The sequence below is a fragment of the Amblyomma americanum genome, chromosome 11 (assembly GCF_052857255.1).
Source record: "Amblyomma americanum isolate KBUSLIRL-KWMA chromosome 11, ASM5285725v1, whole genome shotgun sequence".
Classification (NCBI taxonomy): domain Eukaryota; kingdom Metazoa; phylum Arthropoda; class Arachnida; order Ixodida; family Ixodidae; genus Amblyomma; species Amblyomma americanum.
The window spans coordinates 13,370,455-13,391,406 of record NC_135507.1 but is presented as its reverse complement, the minus strand read 5'-3'; the positions used below and the strand labels follow the sequence as shown (position 1 = coordinate 13,391,406).

The following is a 20,952-nucleotide window of genomic DNA, read 5'->3' as shown; positions in this document are numbered from 1 at the left end:
GGGGAAATAGTTGAAGCTTTAAAGCTGATGTAAGGCAGAGAGACGATATGTGTGAGAGAGGATCCGAGTTATCTCTCGTCAAGCGTATACGTGCATGAAGAACAGATTATTTCCCCATTCTGTTCGGCTCTCGACCACGGACATCGGTTTAACGATTCAGTAGCAACATTCCCGAGGCAGGTAGCCTCTACCCATTGGGCGACATCAGCGAGGGCAGACGTCTCCTCACTATTTCCACAGGCAAGTGCCAACGGGTCGGAGCGTATACGCACGCCGTGAGGAAAAAGAACCCCACTACAATTAAACCCGGTTACCCTCGGCGCTGTGGACCAAGAAATTTTGGCTAATTCGACAAATTACGTGCGCTGGAGAGGTTGCTTTGCCTGCAAGCTTCTCGAAAGCGCATGTATTTTGGCGCAATGTAGCTGAAATTTGTTGACCTAGAGCGCCGAGGGCAAGCTCGTTTTCGAAGTCCTAAAAACTGATATGGATATTACTTACGGTGGGTTACACGCCTCACAACAATTATGGAGCCTAAAGGTGCCTGCGTAGCAACAATGTTTGCCTTCTTTTGCTGCCGGGCCCACGGCCCGTGCTTGATTTGATGTGTAGTTGAAGTGTTTCACTGCGATTCTTGTTGCTCCTGGGGGGCGACATCAAGGCGAACCCCGGACCAGATGATTCGATTTCGGAGCGATTGAAGTTGATTGCGGTAGACATACAGGAAATGAAGAAAGGGAAAAATGTAACGAACCAGAAGCTCCACGTTATTGAAAAGAAGCTGGAAGGGATAGGAAGCCTTCAGGAAAAGTCATGGAATGTTAAAAGGAAGTAATTGAATTGGAGCAACAGCTGTCAGTAATGACAAAAAAAAATTGCGTTTTTATGGAGGAAAAACGCTTAGGCGCCCGTGTGCTGTGCGATGTCAGTGCACGTTAAAGATCCCCAGGTGGTCGAAATTATTCCGGAGCCCTCCACTACGGCACCTCTCTCTTCCTTTCTTCTTTCACTCCCTCCTTTACCGATCCCTTACGGCGCGGTTCAGGTGTCCAACGATATATGAGACAGATACTGCGCCATTTCCTTTCCCCAAAAAAACCAATTATTATTATTATTAAATAGAAGCCGGCGATCAAACCTGATTGTTTCTGGCATAGAGGAGCAAGAAGGAGAGTCCAACGAACAACTTCGGACAACAGTAACAGAAGATATTCTTGAAGATAAGCTAAACGTAACGGTATCAGGTATTGAAAGAATACATCGGCTCGGTAGAAGAAAGGCAGACAATGGAGGCTAAGATAGACCTGTGATCTATAAGTTACTAGACTACCGTGACAAAGTGAACATTTTAAAGCAGTGTTCTAAACTTAAAGGATCTACCTATTTGATCAGCGAAGTTTTGGTAAGGAAAAAAGCTATGGAATCGAACCAAAGAAAATCGTGACAGGAAAGAAAAAGTGAGGTTGACGTATAATAAAGTTCTAATTAATGGTTGTCTTTTCGCCCGGGACAATGATAGCAACGACATCGTTGAACTAGAACCAAAAAACGAAGAAAGCGAAGTAGAGCACAGTATGGAACCATGGGCCACTCGGTCAAGGCGCCGGAAACGTTGATCAATCTAGACGTGCGCAGCCTTATCAACGAATATGACGGTCTATACAATCAAGTCACCATGAATGAAGTAAATGTAATGAAATATTAACAAACACGTATTTTCGTTGTCTCCATGCGAATGCGCTGTCTGCCGTGAACAAAGCTGCTGATCTTGAGTACCTGTTTAATAAACTAGTTAAGTTTGAAGTGTTTATGGTTATGGAAACCTGGTACTCCTGTGATGAAGAAGTAATATGCCCGGATACAACTTGTTCTTCATGAACAGCTCCTTAAATCGTGGTGGTGGGGTTTGTGCTCTAGTAAAAAAGTGCATTAATTGTGACCTAGTACCAAGATTTTGTTGTGTCAGTTCTGACTACGTGGTTTGCTTAAATTTTGACTGTACTATTATTGTAGTTTGTTACCGCCATCGTCATGGCCGCACTGCAGAATTCTTTTCTTTCGTGGACATATTTTTGAATTTTGTGAACTCTAACAACTTCAGTTTCACATTCTAGGAGGCGATTTTAATGTAAATCTGCTTTCCGATAGCAGCACAGCAAAAGATTTTATTTTGCTGCTGTTCGCGAATGGCTGCATTAACACAATCGGTACGCCTACAAGAGCTACAATGCATACACAATCACTCATTTACCTTTTTATTACTAATTTTGATGAAAATAGCATTGTGTCCGCTGTCTTTCATTACGACCTCAGTGACCATTTCCCAATGCTATATATAGGGGTAAATCAGGCATGAAGAAAAAAACCAGCACGTGCTTGCTTTCATCAAGCGATAACTGAGAAAAACCTTGCTTCTTTCGGACAGGCTGTTTCAGATATAACCTGGTCTGACGTGCTCTCTACGACAGACGTGGAAGCCGCTTGTGATAGCTTTCTTGATAAGTTTAAAGCGCTTTATACCGAAGATTTTCCGTACAAGGCGCACGTAGCACCTCGGAAAGGGCGCAAGGAGTGGATGACGTCACAATTGCTCAAGGAGGTACAAACTAAAGAAAAAGTGTACCAAGACTTCATTAATACACGCGATCCCGAACTATTAGCAAGGCACGAAGTCCTCAGAAATAAGCTAAGCAAAAAGTTAGGGCGTGCTAAGGATTCGTATTACTACGGCAAATTCGAATCATGCCACGGTGATTCCCGAAAGTTATGGAACCAGATTAACAACGTTGTTTTACGCACACCGCAGACTAGCTCTCCTCAAGAGGTACTTATTCAAGCACGAAGTGTAAATGGGCAGGAACTATCAGAGGCGTTTAATCAATATTTCGTTGCCCTAATGCATGGGCCATAGATTCGAGGGCAAAGCGCAGGCAGTTACGTCAACCATGGAAGCAGATAGGTGTCCCACCGCAGCGGTGGTCTAGTCGTTTGAGCATCCGCCTCGCATGCGGGAGGTGCGGGGTTCGATCCCCAGTGCGGCCGGCTACCCACCGGTGATACAATGGGTACCAGCTTTCCCCAGGCCTGGTGCTCGGCTTCTTTAGGGTGAAATGCTTGGAAAGTGGGTCTTTGATCCCACCTTGAGTAATCGAAAAATACCTTGTGCCATGGCGCTCCTTGGCCAAGACGCCCGTGCGCCATAAAAATCCATCATCATCAGTTTTTTTCTAATGATGCGCCAACCGTTCTTGACAAGCATTGTTTGCATTTTGCGACGTTACTTGTGCACGTAATTTGCATGTTGCCTGCTGCCCTGCAATGTAGGGGCCGAGGGGTATGTCAAGCTACAATCTCTGGCTCTTTTCCCTTCACCTTCACCATGTGCACGTGGGAATAAATTGAATTGAAATATAATAGTTAAAAGTGAACTATTCAATATAGTTAACCAGCTAACCATCAATATATTTAACGAACCGAGCGTGCGCGCTGATCGTGACTGGCCGCCGATCGTTTCGACGGGCTGCACAAAAAAATAACAATAAAAAAAAACGGAGGCTACCTTGAACTATGCGACTTCACAGCTTTTCCTCCCTGTTTTTTTGTTGTTTTTTGTACGTGAGACGAGCACACGATGAAGCTTCGTGTCAGTTGGCTGTCGGTGGCCTGCCTATCAGTTACCGGAGGCAGCGGCCAGCACTTTCCACGTCCCGGACGAAGGTGCTGACGCATTTTCAGGTCGATGCTGACAGCAGCGTCAGCCGCTCACTTCTGCAAGGCCAGCTTGTACGCTTCGTTTCGTTCAGAACACGGTTGAACGCGCAGCAGCACTGTCGCGCAAAAGCGCTCGCTGTAAGGTGTTTTTTTTTATACATACTTCGCGGTCTTTTCTTTAAATGCCGCAAAAAAAAAAGTATCACGCAGGAGGTATACGTTTGCTCTCAATGTGAGTTTGTACGCACATTGTGCGGCAGACCTCACTTCTTGAAGCAGTGTAAGCCCAGTGGTGCTGGATATTGATGCAGTACAGCTGTCGATGCAAATGGCATTGTACGCTGAATACCAGTGTCAGTTCAGTGCTCTGTGTGAAAGTGCATTGATTTACTATAAATCATAAACCGTATCCTTTTATAAGGTATTCTTATGTAGTCCTATAAAGTAGCATTGCCAGAAACCTCAGCTGGTTCACCCGAAGGCGTTGCGAGTGATATAGAGAGCTACAGTGCAAACATTACCACCAAAACTTGAATTCGCTGTGCTGAACCACCTCGGCATCTTAACGAAACGCACTTAAAATATGAAATTTGCATGATTATTCTTAGCTCATCAACTCCTAGGCGGAATTTCAGAGTTAATAGGAGTTGAGACACACGGCGACAAGCAGTATGCCGTTGTTTGCGCCATGCCTGCGGTGTACTGCGGTGAAACACCCTGTAAAGATCAAAGAGCAGACGACTGTATTCATGCGGAAAGAAAAAGCAAATGAAGGAAATAAATATTGGGTTGGTGCTTTGGTGCCAAGGAGAAGGCGGCTAAATGCAAGAGCACGAGAATACCTCAATTTTGTAGCGCGTTAGAAAAAAAACACAGGCTGTCGAGGATAATCCAGACCTCCTCCACTTTTATCGAACCCCGTGGGCTGGACGTGTATTTGGCAAGTAAAGACAATGAATCAATATTTGAAACAAGAAATAAAGGTCATTTTGGCGAAACCCTCTAGGACAGAAATGCGCATGCGTCAGAACTTAGTGCTATGCCACATCCACGAAAAATCAGAGCCGTCGCCCACCCCATGCTTACTCGTATAGCCTGAAATTAATTAGTCCAGTTCGCAATTGTATGCGGCTCAAGCAGAACAGTAATTAGAAAAGTTTTGGCGCAAGACACAGGGACAAAAGAACACACCCAGATACGGAAGCATAGCTCCAGTCCTATATCTGCATGTACTCTAGTCCCTGGCTTCTGTGCTAAAATAATTTTACTTCTAAACATGTACAGCTATAGCCCTAAATAAAAAATAAAGTATTCCTCAAGAAGGTACACCCGTAGATTCCACAATTCGCGTGGCGCTCCGGCATCTGTAAACTTTTAACTGATCGATGCTATTCATACATTCTATTCTCAACGGCGCGAATTTGAATACGTACATTAGGCATTGGCATAAATACAGCGTTTGTAAGTCAGGGAACAAACGCGGGTTAACGACATCCGAGTCGAAATGGCCATGGGCAGGGCATGTGGTGCTAAGGGAAGATAACCGAATGGTTTTTTAGTGTGTAACGGAATGGATTCCAAGAGAAGGCAACCGCAGCAGGTTATTCACGACAGTGAGTCCGATTGGCGGATGAAAATGGTTTTTTGGAGGAAAGGACATGGCGCAGTAATTATCTCACATATCTCGGTGGACACCGCAACCGTGCCGCAAGGGAAGCGAGGAAGGTGAGAGTGAAAGAAGAAAGAGAGAAAGACATGCCGTAATGGAGGGCTTCGGAATAATTTCGGCCACCTGGTGGTGGTGGAAACTTTTATTGCCAACGATGATGTAAATGGTGGGGGCGAAGCCCCCTACGTGACACTTGGATGCTCCCTCGCTGTGAGGAGGCACCCCTACAACGCGAAGGATAGTCCTTGGAAAGCAATCCTCCTCAGAGCGCTGGAGATGAGCCGACGCTGGTCTTGAGGAGAAGTCGCGGTCATAAGAGTCTCCCAGTAAGACTCTGCCACGGTCGGTGATGGGGGATGAGGGAAGGTGAGGCACGTGAGCAGGGTGTGTAGAAAGTCTCCTGGTTTTCCGCAAAGTTTGCATGAGGAGGGGAATTGGTCTGGGTATCGGGCATGTAGTAGATGAAGTATGGAGCAGAACGAGTTTGTAGTCGTCGCCAGTGTGCGGCCTGCGCTATGGTGAGGGATGGGGCTGGGGGTGCGTACTCCCTTCGTTGTTCCCGGTAGTACGAGAGAATATCACGGAAGGAGAGCAGGCGCTCCTCGGCCCGTACAAGGGGCTCGACTCCCGCCCGGAATGCGAGACCTCACGCTAAGGAATGAGCCTGCCCGTTGCCAGGGAGGCCGGCATGTGCTGGCGTCCAGATGAGGGTTATAGGGCGCCAGTGCTGCCAGAAGCGTAGTAAACGAGCAGCAGTGCGGGATCAACCACCTGGGGATCTTTAACGCTCACTGACATCGCACAGCACACGGGCGCCTATCGCGTTTCGCCTCCATCGAAACGCGGCTGCCGTGGTCGCGTTCGAACCCGGGTACTCCGGCTCAGTAGCCGAGCGCCATAACCACTGAGCCACCGCAGCGGGTAGATGGGCGGATGCGATTAGGAGTTTGTGGATAAGGAGGCTGCTGCCTGCGCAGAACAGCGTTAATAATCGACTGTTATGACAGGTGCCTTTTGTCATGCAGTACACGTAGTTAAGGTGACGATGGTGGCGGCGGTGGTGAGGATGATGATTATATGCATGACTCCTGGTGAACAAATGCGCAGCAAATTACATAAAAAATAAAAGAGGTAACAAAAATATAGAGTAGCTGCATTTTTCTGGTGCCATTCTGTATCCGGCGTTATTCACCCGTAAGGCAAGCCCGCAAGTTTTTTTCCACACTCAGAAACTCGTTCCTTACTACTCCCCTCTTACACTCCACACCGAACTCCAAGAAGAAAGCAGTCAAGAAAAAGAAAGTAAAAAATAAGTTAAGGCAATTTAATACGAGCGTGCAGCACGGGCTCATTTACTTCGTGGCGCGTGTTCCCGGTCCGAGTATACGACGGAGGCGAATCTGTTATGAACGCACGCGTCTCGTCGACTTCGTGACGCGCATAGCGCTCCGCGCCAGGTGACGTGACATAAAACGGCGACGTGCACCCGCTCTTCGTTGTGGAACAGGGCGCGTATGGCGCAAAAGAACCGCTTATTAGAAACCGCGCCGCTCGAACACGATTGGGTCTCTTGGATAATGGATGCGAGAAAGCGTTTGCATGTTTCTGTCTTGCGACACCAAGCGTGTATGCGCGAACAACGCCTAGCGCTACACGGGCTGTGAGAATTTCCGTAAGATACGGCGGGGGTACTTCTGATGTACCTCGGCGAGTCCATTATGCAAGAAGCGGCATTGCTGACCTCCAATAATGCCAGTTCTGATCTTGATGCTATACAGACGGTATACAGCTTAATAGCTGTCGTCAGATACTTTCCCGTGGTATCTAATGTTGGTATCTAATCTCAGCCACCGCGGCGGCTCCGTGGTATCTAATGTGCCTCATCGCTTCAGTACTCAAAATTTTGGGTAACTCACTGTGCTTTGCGCGCAACACTCTAATCTATAGTTGTACAGTTAAAGAATAATTGTAACGGGTACACGAGATTCACAGCGGAATTACTATTGAAACGCGTTTACACAACGTTCCTTGAAACATTATTTCATTAAAAGAGGAATTCCGTTACAACTGCAAGCCACTAAAATCTGCGAGGGAAGAGTGTGCGTGCGTGCGTGAGTGTGTAATAAAATAATTTCGTAAAATAAGATGTCGGCTGTGTTTTCTTAAGTAGTTTTACACCGAGAAAAGATTAAACTCACTCATGCTATGGAATCAGAACACTCTTCATTATATCAGAGAATTCACAACAGGACATTTCGTAAAACAGGGTCCAAACTGAAATGCGGTCATGCGAGGACCCTGTACACGTACAAGAAACTCGCCCGGGCAGCAACCAACAAGTGTCGCCTATACAGCGACGCCGCAGCCCGGTATAGTGAATCCTAGCGAAACCGTTATGCACGCGGCCTCTACAGTACACGAACACGAGTACACAATATCGAGAGAGCATGGAGAACCTCGAAATGGTAACGAAAGAAAACAAAACGGGGACCGGGAAATCCGCCTTCGTTTCGAGTACTCGCTCTGCGTGAGTCCGTATGGAAACCGTGACCGAGATCGTGAACTTTCGGCGATGAAGACGAAAGCTTTCTCCGCTTCTCCGTTGCGCGCCCTTGTTTCTTTCGAAACGGCTGGACTTCGTGACGTCACGCGCCTCGCGAAGGCAGCGTATTGTACGTGCCGTACTTGAATACGTTTTTGTACGCAGCAAGCGTGCGTACGGGTTGCATGTGTTAGTGGTATGCACAGTACTCAACTTACCCCGGACTGCCCTGGAAACGGTCGAGCAGATACCACGTTGGACTCGGTCCGGCTCCAGACCTCTTCGTGGCCTACCCGTGAAGGAAAAAAATATAAACAAAAGCTAAAAAGACAACAAAACTTAGGAAAGGGTTGTGCGTTCTCAACTTCGGCAAATCAAGCATCGCGGCAACATACCTCGTGACTGTCTCGTTTCCAATGAGAAAGTGCGAGACATGTGTCACGTGACCTGTGCCTTCGCACGCGCGCACGTTTCTGCCCGAGGTAACAAGAAGACGTAAACAAGAAAAGGCAAAACAGTGGCCTTTTACCGCGTTAATTGATTTAGTTACTGTTGTTTTTTTTTCTATGTCGATCACTTTGACGGGTGCGAATAAAAGATATTTCTCTCTCTTAAATCCACAGTTCTTTCAGCCATTGGGTGAGATAGCCTTGGCTCCATGGTGAAGCAGCAAGTTACGTGTTGTTTTGGACTGTGAAGCAAAACTAATTACGGTGTGTCGAAATACAAACTGAACCACAAGTATGACCCTTGCTCGTTAGTAAAATGGCGCTAAGGATCTGCAATGCTGCATATTATGCACAGTACTGCGCCTCGAACCAGTGGTTAAAACAATAGGGCCAAGCCAGCGCAAGCCACTGGCTCGCTCGTATGACCTACTTTTTCTTCATCCCCAAATAGCCTCGGCAGAAAAGATCAATTGTATCGCATGGGTTGACACAACCCCTTCTCTTTTCAGGAGGGAGAGAGAATAGCTGTTATAATGAAATCACTTCTTTTTCTAGGCGAAGAAAAAGCACCTGAAGAGTCCAGGGACCTCCTCCGTGGCGTACTGGTGTCGCGGAACATTGGTCGGGGAAACTTCCTCGGGTCGTCCTTGTCCGGGACCTTCGTAAAGATCGGGGAGCACCAACTGAGAGACATGACGGGGCAAGAACAATCAAAAGGAAACTTTGTGGCCAGCTCTGACGACAGCTAGTCAAACCCGTCAGAACTGTCGATGAGGTATCTCCTCGCGAGTTCTGTCACTTTCAACTTGTTGGCAGTACGCACGCAGGCACGACCGTCCGAATCGGGTAACAACGTGCACACTTCATTCGAAGAGGAGAACCCCCGGGCAGCTATACCACGAGGCGAGCTTGCCCGGCGGTGAAGGCGAACTCCCACCCCTTTCTTTCTCTCGTGCTCGCGCATGCGCGCTCGTCAGACGGCAGCTGCTGGGGAAGGATCAATAGGACGGTTCCAGGCAGGCTAGACGCTCCCCCCCCCCCCCCCCCCCCCCCCTCTCCTTTCCGGCCTTTATTTGCGCTTTCTCTGCATTTCGCTTCGTGCCTCGGCCGCCCGTTTAGCACGCAACGCCGAAGCCGAGGATGCTGTCTTGCGTAACCATGGTACGGGCACTGGCGCGTTCCTGGGTTGATTGACATTCTCGTTGTTTGAGCACGTCCTCTCGCATCCTGTCGCGCAGGCGAGAGGATGTTGGCTCCGGCGACACCGTGGCGCTATTGTTTTAACTGCAGGCGATTTTACTGGTGCACGCTCCGAAGCCGAAAGTGGGACAGCTGTAGCCTGATGTGCGGCCGGATGGTTCCGCAGGCGGTTGTAGCGGTTGTTGGGACAAATTGCAGCGTGTGTCCTTTGGTACTCAAGTAAAAGGTACCAAAGGTACCCAGTATGATGAGAGTGTCCTTGCGTTGCGCAAATTGCGTGCACCAGAACCCACGGGCTCCTCGCGCCTGTCGTCTGCTAAGCGCGGCAAAATGCTCGTTTCAGGTCCAGCGGTGTGATCGGTACCAACATCACTCCTAAAAAAAATCCAGGCCAAGTCGAGGCGGTATCAAGTCAATCCAAAACAGAAAGACAACATGGCGGCATGCAGCAAAGCGCATGCGTTTCAGCTGGCGTGATTTAAGTTGGCCGTGCGCAGGTTAGCTAAAGTGCTGTAACTACCGTTCATACCAATTTCCAGCAAATATGCGCCACAGACTCTTTATCGCTCGCACTGTTCTTGTTCACAACAACCAAGTTGAAGCAGCCCTGCGAGTCCTAAACCGGTGAGCAGTCGCAAAAATCTCAAAACTATGGTCTTATCAACGATGACCATTGTTATGTAGCTCACGGTGCTGCTTAGGTTCTCTATGACCACGATACGTTCTCTGCGCGATGTTAAGCCTTTATCTGCTTTATGTTCCTTCCCTATCGTAGCATCCTGGGAATGGAAGGCATCTTCGACCGCTACAGGCTCACGCGGTACTACGAGAAACCGACTAAGACACGACGGCGAATCAACTACGAAATCTGCAAGGCCATCTACGACGAAGACATGGCCCGCCGTATCCAATTCACGCTGCGCAAAAACAGGGTTGACCCCTGGCTAGGAAATGACTGAACCGTTTTCGCGTATCGCCTGTGCCCTAGTCGGCAGGCGCCCTTACCTGTGGGGGTGCCGCTGTTGTAGGTATAAAAGATCCGTGCAACGTCCTGGCGGCTTCGATTCCTGGCAGCCGCTGCTCTCGTGCTGGTGCGCGAGCGCTTCGGCGTCTTCGCGGATTGATCCGCACGTTTCTGTTTAGTACAGTCATCTTTCTCTATCACGTCGGCGAAAGTAATCTGCAGCACGACCATATTTTATTTTTCCCCCCTGCCACTGCAAGTGAGCTTGGAGCACACGCTGTGTCTGCTCTGTTCTGTGTGTTTTAGGGGTGTTGCACAATGTAGGCTGCATTCCTTAGGATTGGAGAATTGTAACCTAAGAGAAAATTATGCAGCAGTTACTTTGTGGGACAGTTTCTAAGCTACCCTTATCCACAGTTTGGCTGCGAGCAGTAGCTGCATAGTTTTGTGTAAATTTCAGCTGTTACCTTCTATGGAACTTTCTTGAGCACATTGGACTTAGCCCCAACAGCATGAAGCACGGCATGTGCCTTGGCCATATACAGGTTAAAGTCAAATATGAAGCAGCTCAGGCAAGCCAAGGCCATGGAGGCAATTTTTGCGGAGACGAGAAACGAAGGGCATTTTGTCGTGAAGTAGAATACTTTGGCAGAGGCTAATAGCTGCACCTGTGGATGGTAACCGTAGTTATAAGTTAGGTATGCGCTCCTCCTCATTGAGTTTCTCCAAGTTCATTGGATCAACACTGTCACCACTTGACTGACCTCGCAGTTCAGCAGAGGATTTCCAGTGAAATAAGTAGTCTGGCTTTTTCACTGACTTCGTTGCATTAATGAGAGACAAGGAACCACTCAGTGTCACATTTCATCTGTTCATTACCACCAATATTGCGCACTACCTTCAAGCAATCTGGATTCCCCCATTGTGTCAGTCATCGTGCAAGCCAGCAGTTGCTATTTCAAATTCAACATTATTTTACATTCTCCATTATCCACTCTTAACTCAATAGAACTACTACTACTGCCCTTGTTTTGCAGTGGCCATGGTGCACGGCCAGAGACGTGCTAGAGTTCCAGCTTTTCTTTGCATCCATACAGACGTTGCTGTTAATTTGCAATTGCTCATTAAATTTACTTGGTTGTTAACCTGCCATGTCAGGAAACCATTTTAATCAAATGTTTTGCTACCATAATTTTATGGCAGCTTGTGCTTGCATAGCTGACCATGAAGATTCTATAAACTTGCACTTTGCTATCAAGTAGAACAGAGGACATTCTGGCACTGCACTATAGGAATTACAAGTTCTTGAATGTTGTGGAGTTTGCTGGAGTTGGGCTTCAAAACTACTGGGTGGATTCTTCAGTTTTGCATTAATTTCTAAACTCACTGTCCAGGCCCTCATTATAGTCATTTGCACCAGTGCATTTGTGTACATCAGATTCTCCTATAGGCCACTGTTAAGGTACTAGCATCATCCATTTCTTGCATAAGAAATTGAAGCTCATACATTTTGCTCCTTCACCTAAATGACACTCAGCCAGTCATCTAAAAACTTCTCTTGAAAATATTCAGTGGCAGCAACTAAGGGAATTTTTTTCTTTTCCAGTGAAAAGTTCTTTAGTCAAGTACGCAAGTAATGAAAGGACAAAAGTGAGGCGATGAATGAAATAATGCGCCAATATGAGGAACATCCATTGGCCTCGGAAAGCTAAGCCATGCAGACATTTGAAGCCAGCTCTGCTTACAATCACTTTCCGCACGGAATTAACTCTCTTGTCAATAGAATAGCCCCTGCAGCTTGCAATGAGATTTACCCCGGTAATTTTTAGACGACTCTTCACTACCAAACCAATTCCAATCTGCCCAAGAAAGGAACACAAGAGACAAACACGAGCTTGAGAAACATTTTATATATTTACATTTTGCTTTGTATTTCACATCTAAAGGCACTTTTCACACAATAGCACATGTGGGATAAACTCTATAGCTGCCGCCCTGTTACAGATGCACCAGCCTGACACAGCATGCAGGCAGGACATAGCGGCACATAACAGGGTTGATGGATACCATTAAAACGGGTGCCAACACTATACAATGCCCTTCGTGTTCTTGCAAACACATGCACTTATCTTTGAACATCACGTCTGCAGCCCAGCATCGACCAAGGCAGCACAACATGCCATTCCCATTTCCAATACGTACACTTGCACTCAACCCTTATTCGCTTGCCCGGATTCCTGTGTACAGTCTGTAACCAACACAGTACCCAGCAGGCAGCATCACAAGCGCTTACCTAGTGCAAAGGCTTTCTCATGTCCTATTAAAGGTCTCTTTAGGTTGCTAGTACCGCATACGTTTGAGGGCCATGTATATAAACATCTGGCAGCACCGCTTCAAAAATAATGCTTTCTCACTACACCTGTACAAGGTATACACGGTCATGTGCCGATTTCCGGCACCCTGGCAGCAGCCCTCATTATGAACTGTGGCTTGCCAGCATCAATTGCGAGACAATTTCAGTCAGTCAGACAGAGCACGTTTTCTTTAAGCGTTACGCTCTGTCCATCATACTTCATGCAAACAAGCCATGTCGGATTTCACACCCAACGTAGGAAGAAAGACCAGAGCAAAGAGCCTGCCATTTCCCACTCACGAATACCTTTGGCATGGTTGCTTTCAAGATAAACAGCTTTGGTCAAAAGTACACAGGCCACCTTAGCATGTGACTGGTTTTTGCTGAAGTGCACTGTGAAGTTCCCTGTGCTGCTCGCAGGAAAATTTCCTCCTTCAATGAAGCTGGGAGTTTTTAGGGTGTAAGCACTTCAGCACACCCTAGAATTCCTCTGGTGGGGCACAAAGTGGCTTGCGCAATTTTGACGAATGCTGTACATGAGAAAAAAAAAGGTGCATGAAAACATTTTGATGCTAGGTTGAGACGACAGACAAGGCAACGTCACAAGTGGAGGAGGAAACTTGATGCATGACATAGAGCAGCTGAGCATAGATTTGATCACACTGGAATAAAATGTTGGCGTTGCCGGCCAAATCTGTTCGTTTGAGAGGCGGAATGTGTGTGAGAGGGCATTCAGAGTGCATAGGAGCAGGAATGTTAAGCGCACCTTACTTTCCTTATAGGTACTAATAACACTGCTTCACACGTTGACAAGCCGCATATGGTAGCATGTAATGCATAATTTGAAGGCAGCTTGTATGTAACAATGAAGCCAGCGGCCACCACTCAGCCTTCTTGAATTTGAATGTGGCCAGGGAGATTCAGTAACGTACACAGTATGTACAGTTGTGAAAAAAAATATCTGTGCAGCTCTATAAAGCACTACTACTTGCAGACATTGTTTTGAAAATAAAGATTCCTAGCTCTGGGTACCCTTTTGTTACTACTGCTTTGTAGAAAGCTGAATAGAACTGGTTCCAGCAGTCATTTCAACTACGATGTTAGATCATTAACTTCCTATGAGAATCACTGCACCACACACAGCAGTCATTGAGTCAAGCTTGAGTTTGGTTCCATTGCCAAACTCTACGAAGTTTGTGCGTGCCACTCGCACACTGCTTCGCAAGTGTCCATTGCTTTGTGTGTGAAAGTGTGTTGAACAACCATGGTTATTGGGCTTCTCGAACATAACAGGCATCTTTCAGGAATAAAAGGGTGTGACAGAGGAGCTGTTTGCCAACTCTGGCCAAGCACCATCCTTGTCATTCCCCCCTATGTTACAGTGGTAGCCAGCATTCTCCAACCATACCAATCGCAAAACTCCCAGACCCAGTTGCAACAAAGCATGAACCAACTACAAACTCTGGCATCAGCTACTATGCACACGCTATAGGCTGTTTCTTTTTTTTCTTGTAACCTGGGAGTTGGGAAAAAGTTTTGCAAGTGGTACGACTGAGGATTGCTGGTCATGGTACTATTGCATGTGGAAGAAGAGATGATGTTAAAATGAAGATGCCTTGACACTTGACATAAACGGACTGCACAACGAAAATTCTGTGCTACCCGAAGGAACATACAGTTATTGCCTGTCGCGTGCTGGTCAGCTGATGGGTTTGATGCTGCTTCACTAGCAGAGTGATGACAACCTTCCCTCGAGTAGATATCACACACTAATACCTGCACTTAAGTCATATACAGTGGTACAGCTACAAGACAATGACATCAGCGTTGAAACAGCAAGCTGTGCGAGTGATTCCGGGGGAAATAACTGCAAGTAAGTCCATCCTGAGCTGCATGTAAGCTGTGGATTGCCACAATTGCAATGCTGGTGGTGTGCCACCAGGCACTTCTGCACATTTGGAAGCCATTTGACCATCTGATTAATCAAGCCAATAGGAAAGGTCTTGCCATTTTGCCCAGTGATGCGAGCATGAAAGGAGACCTAGCAAGCCTTTACAACACTGTCTATCAATAAGAGGGCAGGTTACCTTACTCCTGGTAATACACAAGCCTTTAGTTCCGAGTGAGGTAAATTTAAAAGTAGGCCTAGGACAAGAAAGAAGTGATCCAGATTCTCAGAAGTATTAAGATTAACTCCGTTTTCGTTTTAAAAGTTCAGTGGCAATTACTGGGTTCAAGAGTGGAAATCCAATATCATCAATCTGCAACAAGGTAACATCAGTAAACCTGCATGTTTAATGCAAGTGGCTCATGGTGGCACTTGCATCTAGAGCAATGCCTCCTGTTGGCATGCCAACAACACCGATAAAATACTCCATCACATCACATTTAGTGCTCAACTCAGACAATTTCTGCCAACTTAAAAATGAAAACAAGTGCTTTGTACTACACCAAGGCAATGTGTGCAGAATTGTTTGCCATGACGGGGCACACCTCGTCCTAGCTGACTAAACACATCTACTACTAAAAGCATGCTAACGATACAACACGCACCGATCAGCTCGGCTGTTCAACACATTCTCTCGAGTGGTTGACTCAATGGCAGTAGTGAATGGGGACACCCGTGAACAGAGCAACTGTGCATAGGGGTACATAGCCATGCATACATAAAGCTGCGAGTCTTTGCTTCAGACAACCACAGTGAGTGAACCATCAAGCGCACCTTTTTTGAACACAGAGTGCAAACCATAAAGGAACAGGCAGAGGAACACGGCCACTCTCTATTCTAGATGGTGCAAAGAGTAGCAGCACCAGGGATGGTATATTACAACAATTACATTTTGATTGTGACTGGCTCACGCAATGCCATGCTGCGCACATGTGTTCCCTCATCATGAACTCAAAGCAACGGTGTGGCATCACTTGAGCCAATCGAAAAAAAGAGGAAAAAAATTTGTTTACAGATAGAAACCAAATAGAATCAAGAAGGAGTCATTACATTATCCTCGCTCAGATGGGAGGAATAAACGCACACAGTGCTAGCCACGAGAACAAGCTATAAGCACAGGGTCATATAGTGTCTCGTGCACTCTCAATGTCTTTGGCATCACCTAGCCGTGTTATCTTATCAAAACCGAAGGTGTGCACACTTTCCACCTCCTCCCACAAAGTGTACCCCCATGAGATAACCTCATAACCTCAACCTGGAACTACTATGCTGGAAAGCTCCATCGCACTCCTCAGAATGGAAGCCGTTGTTTTATCTCGTATGGTGTGACCTACAACATACGAAATTCCCAAGTTATAAGGTGGCAGACTAATTAGTGCTGCACTGCGGCATAGTCACTACTACAAAAAAATGCATGCCAGATGGTTCAGGACTAGACCCCACTCTGAGCAAGCCCTCCCCGTATCAGCAAAAGCAGGACCGGCGCAAATTTGGGAGTGCATTCCTGCAGGCGTTCATGCGCAATAGGTTGCACAGGGCAAGATAGTACAGTTCACAGAACACTAAGCTGCTTATATCACCTTCAGAACAACTAAAATGGTGATTTCCATATCCTCGGAGCTTGACTGATAGCATGCTGTATAGCAGCTTGAATGCAAGCAGTACTACTCCGTGACACACGGAAAAGCTCGCAGTCTTTTTCACAGGCTATGGCTCCATAGACCTCAGAAGACGGACCACAGAAACCATTTCAGGCAGTTATACAGAAATTCAGAAATACAGAAAAGCTGGAACACAGGCATTTCCCAAGTCCTGCACTCTGATACATTAACCCCTCCCATGTGTGCAGAAGGTTCTGCACAACGGCACTTGCGATTTCGTGAATTAGCCACAATGCCGTGCCACATTGCCACACCGCTGTGGCTGTGAAAACCCGAAACAGCAGAGCACATAAAAATCTCCCAGACTTTCGCCCTCTCCTGGAGTGAAGTGATAGCTGAAGATGCTCTAAAAGAAACTAAAATGGTCTGTACATACTGATGCGTAAAACAATACATAAAATAGAACAAGAAACATTGTGCACTGTGCATCAAATCGAAAAAATAAAAACTGGAAAGACACTGATGCAGCCATCCAGGGCTGGCGGTCCAAATCGGCAAGCATTTTCTTTAATTACCCCAAAACAGAGCACAGCGCTCAAGTGGGGAGATGGTTTTAATGCTGCTATCAGCATACCCAGAGACAAGCTCCGAGTGCCCCGAACACCACAACACCCACTGCATCGGCGCGGTGCACACAAGGAAGAGCAAATACTGGGCGTTTGTGCCAGCTTTTGCTCGTGCATTTCACTCCGGTCGGACACCCGTCCTGGTCCAGTGTGGTTCATCAGTCCACCACAGCTGGCCACAAAGCCTGCGTGACGCTACAAAGCCACCAGGAGCTAGCAGCGAGGGTGATCACGTGGCACATGCCCAGAAATGTCCCTCATGTTCCAGCAGCACAGCTTCAGGCCAACTCCCAACTTGCCACTCTGGATAACGGCTCACAATGTCCTCGCTTCCCGAACAACTTGGCCGCACGATGGTCAAGGTGTTTTCCAAGGCATAGCCCAAGAGGTAAAGCTCGGGCTGCACAAACAGCAATAACACATCACAGAGGGGCTTGGAAAAGCAATTAACCATATTTGCAAAATGGATACACCCACATAATGAACTATTAACTTGTTTATCAACATACAAACATGTATCTCTGAAAATGTATTTGCCACATTCAGGGCTCCGAATTAAAGTAAACCAGGTGGGGGTCCTTTAATGTGCACCAACAATGCACAGCACATGGGAGTCTTTTGCACTCTGCTTCCATCGAATTCAGCCACTGAAGCAGCCGGGGATTTGAACCCCCAACCTCGAGATCAGCAGCTGACGGCAAAAGTCACAGAGCCGCCATGCCGGGTTTATGTCTAGCTCTGCATTCACAAGTACGGCCAAAAAAGTTTCCTTTCAAGTTTCCCTCACCAGACTTTGCTTACTCTGTCGTTGGCCACATGTGACATCAAAGGTACTCAGCATCAAGACTCTGAAGTCACCAAGGAAACATCTCCAACTGTAGTACCTCTGGAATGGCTCGATCCCTGCCGAGCCGACTGAGGTGGTTGACCAGGTACTCCTCTGGCGACGTTGGGGTGACCTGCGAGAACAGGACTGTCGCAAACAGGGGGCATGGGGCATCGCTATCCTTCTGCTTTGCGAAGAGCTCCAAGGCAGACTTGAGCATGATGATTTTGATCGCCTCGACAAACTTCGCATCGGTCAGAGGGTCGGCGTTGAGCTTTCTGGCCAGCAGAGCCTCTGGGGTGGCTGTCAGTCTTAGCTGATCCTCCTGGAAGCATAGAAACGAGTAGTAATGATTCTTGAACTCAACGAATAGTTTATAGCTAGATAAAATATGCAGCTACTTTTTAATACGTAATGTTATGACAAGGAAAGCCAATATGAGACGAAGTGGCAAATTACGACACAGTCCATGCGACTTGAAATTAGCTAAGTTACACACCAAAAAATCGAAAATATCATGGACTTCAGACACCTCATTTTAGATGTATGTCTTGTTCTCTGCATCGATACATAAGACACTAGAAAACATGGCCCACACATCACAAATGTCATGATCGCCTGTCGTGCTACATGCACTGCAAGTAGTGAACTGTGGCCTTGCGGCTGCAAATAAATCGTCAGTCAAACACATCTTCATGAATGCATTTCCCATGCTTCTGCATAGGACTTTTGTTCTAATTGGATATATTTCGAATGACATGAATTTTTGCACCACCCTGCGAGTTCTGCATCACCAAAATTATACTGTATCAGCGATTATCCTGGAATTTTTTTCACGCTTCACGTGACCAAACACTTCAAGCACGCCACAGCCATTGTTCACTTGATGAAATTGAAAATGCATGAAGAAATTGAAGTATAAATTATTTAGATGTCATAGGAGAATACCACTGGGCAACCCATGTGTATTAATGCCTAATGAGCCGTTTTAAAAAAGAGAACATGCAAGCAATCACCTTGTGTCTATACGCCTTTAAAAGACTCAACACAGACAAGGCACAAAATACCATATTTACTTGCGTAATACACCCATAATTTATTACCCAGATTTACAAAAACAAATTGGCGGCGGTTTAACTCTGGTTAAACCTGGAGTGACGCGATAGCTACACCTGGCCGAGTGGAACTTGCTCAGTTGAACTCCAAAGTCAGTCTTTCGCCGCTCCGTTTCGCTGGGCGTTCCTTCTTCATCTTCGTCCCACTTTACACGGCGTATGCGAACAGCTGTTGCAGCTCTGTTTCGCCACGCTGAAGGCTCGAAATGCTACCGTAATGTAGTTATCGCTACAAAAAAAAAAAAAAACATTGACTCGCATGGTTCGCGCTCCCTGCTGCGCAAGCACACCAGCATGCATGCGGATGCGTTGAGAGCAGAGTTCGGAAAATCGGTGTAGCCGTGTCGCCGCATGGGGCTGTGAAAGGTTAACGAGTGGTGTCCAAAAAAATAAAAAGTCACTAATTCGTTTGCAAATTGGCTACGGTAAAGAAAAGTCAATTGCATTAAATTTACCCACTCGACTGCGCTGGCGGTCACTTTCCCATACGAGAGGCTGTGAGAGTGAACTGGCAATCTCCGGAGCGTGCATTGTGCCAAAATCTGAAATTACCGAACCGTTGGCTGTTCTGTTTGCCACTACTGAGCCAGCCTGCATGCGAGGGTGCCCTTTTATCACATTGTATATCCACTTGCCTCGTACTGCTGTCTTTGTGACAGTATAGTTCCGTGTTTCTTGCTTTGAGCTGTGCACGTGTCATCGTCACGCTGGGAACTACATTACGTGGGCCTGGGGAGGGTGCGGGGAAGATCCTTAGATTTATATTTGTAGAGTTTTTTAGAACGTGTTCGCAAAATCTGTAACTTGTGCTGCCCATTTTTGAAGCTTTAATTTTAGTTATACGAGTAAATGTAGCACTTGAACAAATTATCCGTCACATTAGAGGCAGCGGCCACAAGTGGAGTGAGATTGCGGCATCCTTGGTTACTCACCAAGTCCTGCAGTAAGGACAGGCACTCCCAGAAGCCTTGCAGAGTTTGAACGCCCTGAAGACTGCGATGGAAGGCCCACCCTTCAAGCCACGGCTTGGCACCAGGGGAGGACGCAGAGTCATGGAATCGCTGCGAAAGGGGCATGACAATCACGGGCCACACCCTGCACATTTTGACCAAGGACTGTGTCAAAAGGGTCTCATTTATGTGAATTATCCCTATGGCTTCCCATTTCACTTGGGTCATCTGCATAACAAACTGCACGACTGACAATGACTGATCATGAAAAAAATGTGTCTTGCATTACGCGCTTCTCTTTTTCTAAACTGAACACTTACGTTCCCTTGACGGTATCACAGCAGAGAGGATACAATGTATAAACAATAACAGAAAAGCATGCGTATATCACAAAATAGATGGTTCAAAGCATGGAAAAATGCATGCATCTGAAACAACTTCAGACAAAAGCCTAAACCAGTGGAGGACCACTTGAACAAAAAAAAAATTGACAAAAACTATTGCCACTAAAAAAACCCCGTTATTTTTAAATCATATACCATTGCAATCTACATTAGTAGAATACTAAATACTAGAAAGAAACTCGATGCTAAGATTTTCTCAACACCAATGAAGTTTGTTTAGATAGTGTGAAGCATTATGAACAGTAACATTTTGTGAGACAACCAATGGAGCCAGACAGTTTTAGTGTTGTAAAGAAACTTCTATGCCCCAGTAACATGCACAGAACGAAAGAGTTAGAAGATTAAAGACAAATCAATACAGTGTATCCACCAGTCAACCTTCTTTTAATCTTGGTCCTTTGCATTTGCTACACGCAGCATGAAGCTCTTATGATTAGCATGCCATGCCAAACTGCTAAGACTTCAAATGGGGTGGTCAGGCTAAACTCAAGCTCAGTTCGGAGTTAGACACCCAGGATTTTTCAATCCAGATTAGGAAAAAGTGCATCCCACGTATCCTAATAACATATTGCTGGTCCGGTGTTCCTGGTGTCG

General features: G+C 46.5%; 3 protein-coding genes across 12 annotated transcripts in view; 1 reads left to right on the top strand and 2 right to left on the bottom strand.

The window, feature by feature from the left end:
• LOC144111461 (dihydropyrimidinase-related protein 2-like) overlaps positions 1-10,762 on the bottom strand; it is a 77,306-nt gene extending 66,544 nt beyond the window's left edge. Inside the window, exons 1-3 of one of the 2 annotated variants that reach the window (XM_077644775.1) lie at positions 10,577-10,762; positions 8,942-9,029; positions 8,141-8,211 (exon numbers count right to left, since the gene is read on the bottom strand). In XM_077644775.1, coding sequence (XP_077500901.1) covers positions 8,141-8,211; positions 8,942-9,029; positions 10,577-10,723 — 306 coding nt within the window. In that variant the 5' untranslated portion in view covers positions 10,724-10,762. Of the gene's footprint in view, positions 1-8,140; positions 8,212-8,941; positions 9,055-10,576 lie in introns of both variants that reach the window. The other variant, XM_077644776.1, reaches the window with a different exon arrangement.
• Positions 9,965-10,622, top strand: mRpS21 (mitochondrial ribosomal protein S21). The gene is made up of 2 exons (XM_077644780.1): positions 9,965-10,195; positions 10,347-10,622. The coding sequence occupies exons 1-2, from the start codon at positions 10,116-10,118 to the stop codon at positions 10,528-10,530; spliced, it is 264 nt and encodes an 87-aa protein (XP_077500906.1). The 5' UTR covers positions 9,965-10,115; the 3' UTR covers positions 10,531-10,622.
• Positions 10,763-12,425: 1,663 nt separating the features above from the next.
• LOC144111459 (uncharacterized) overlaps positions 12,426-20,952 on the bottom strand; it is a 72,323-nt gene continuing 63,796 nt past the window's right edge. For all 9 annotated transcript variants that reach the window (XM_077644771.1, XM_077644770.1, XM_077644774.1 and 6 more), the window contains 3 exons: positions 19,937-20,065; positions 17,948-18,214; positions 12,426-17,463 (listed from right to left, as the gene is read on the bottom strand). In XM_077644771.1, the coding sequence (XP_077500897.1) occupies positions 17,293-17,463; positions 17,948-18,214; positions 19,937-20,065 (567 nt within the window). In that variant the 3' untranslated portion in view covers positions 12,426-17,292. The remainder of the gene's footprint in view (positions 17,464-17,947; positions 18,215-19,936; positions 20,066-20,952) is intronic.

Bases quoted from the DNA above. Each gene is read 5' to 3' on its own strand.
- mRpS21 (XM_077644780.1), top strand. From the start codon at position 10,116: ATGCGCCACAGACTCTTTATCGCTCGCACTGTTCTTGTTCACAACAAC. The intron at 10,196-10,346 runs GTGAGCAGTCGC...TCCCTATCGTAG, and splicing joins GCCCTGCGAGTCCTAAACCG to CATCCTGGGAATGGAAGGCA.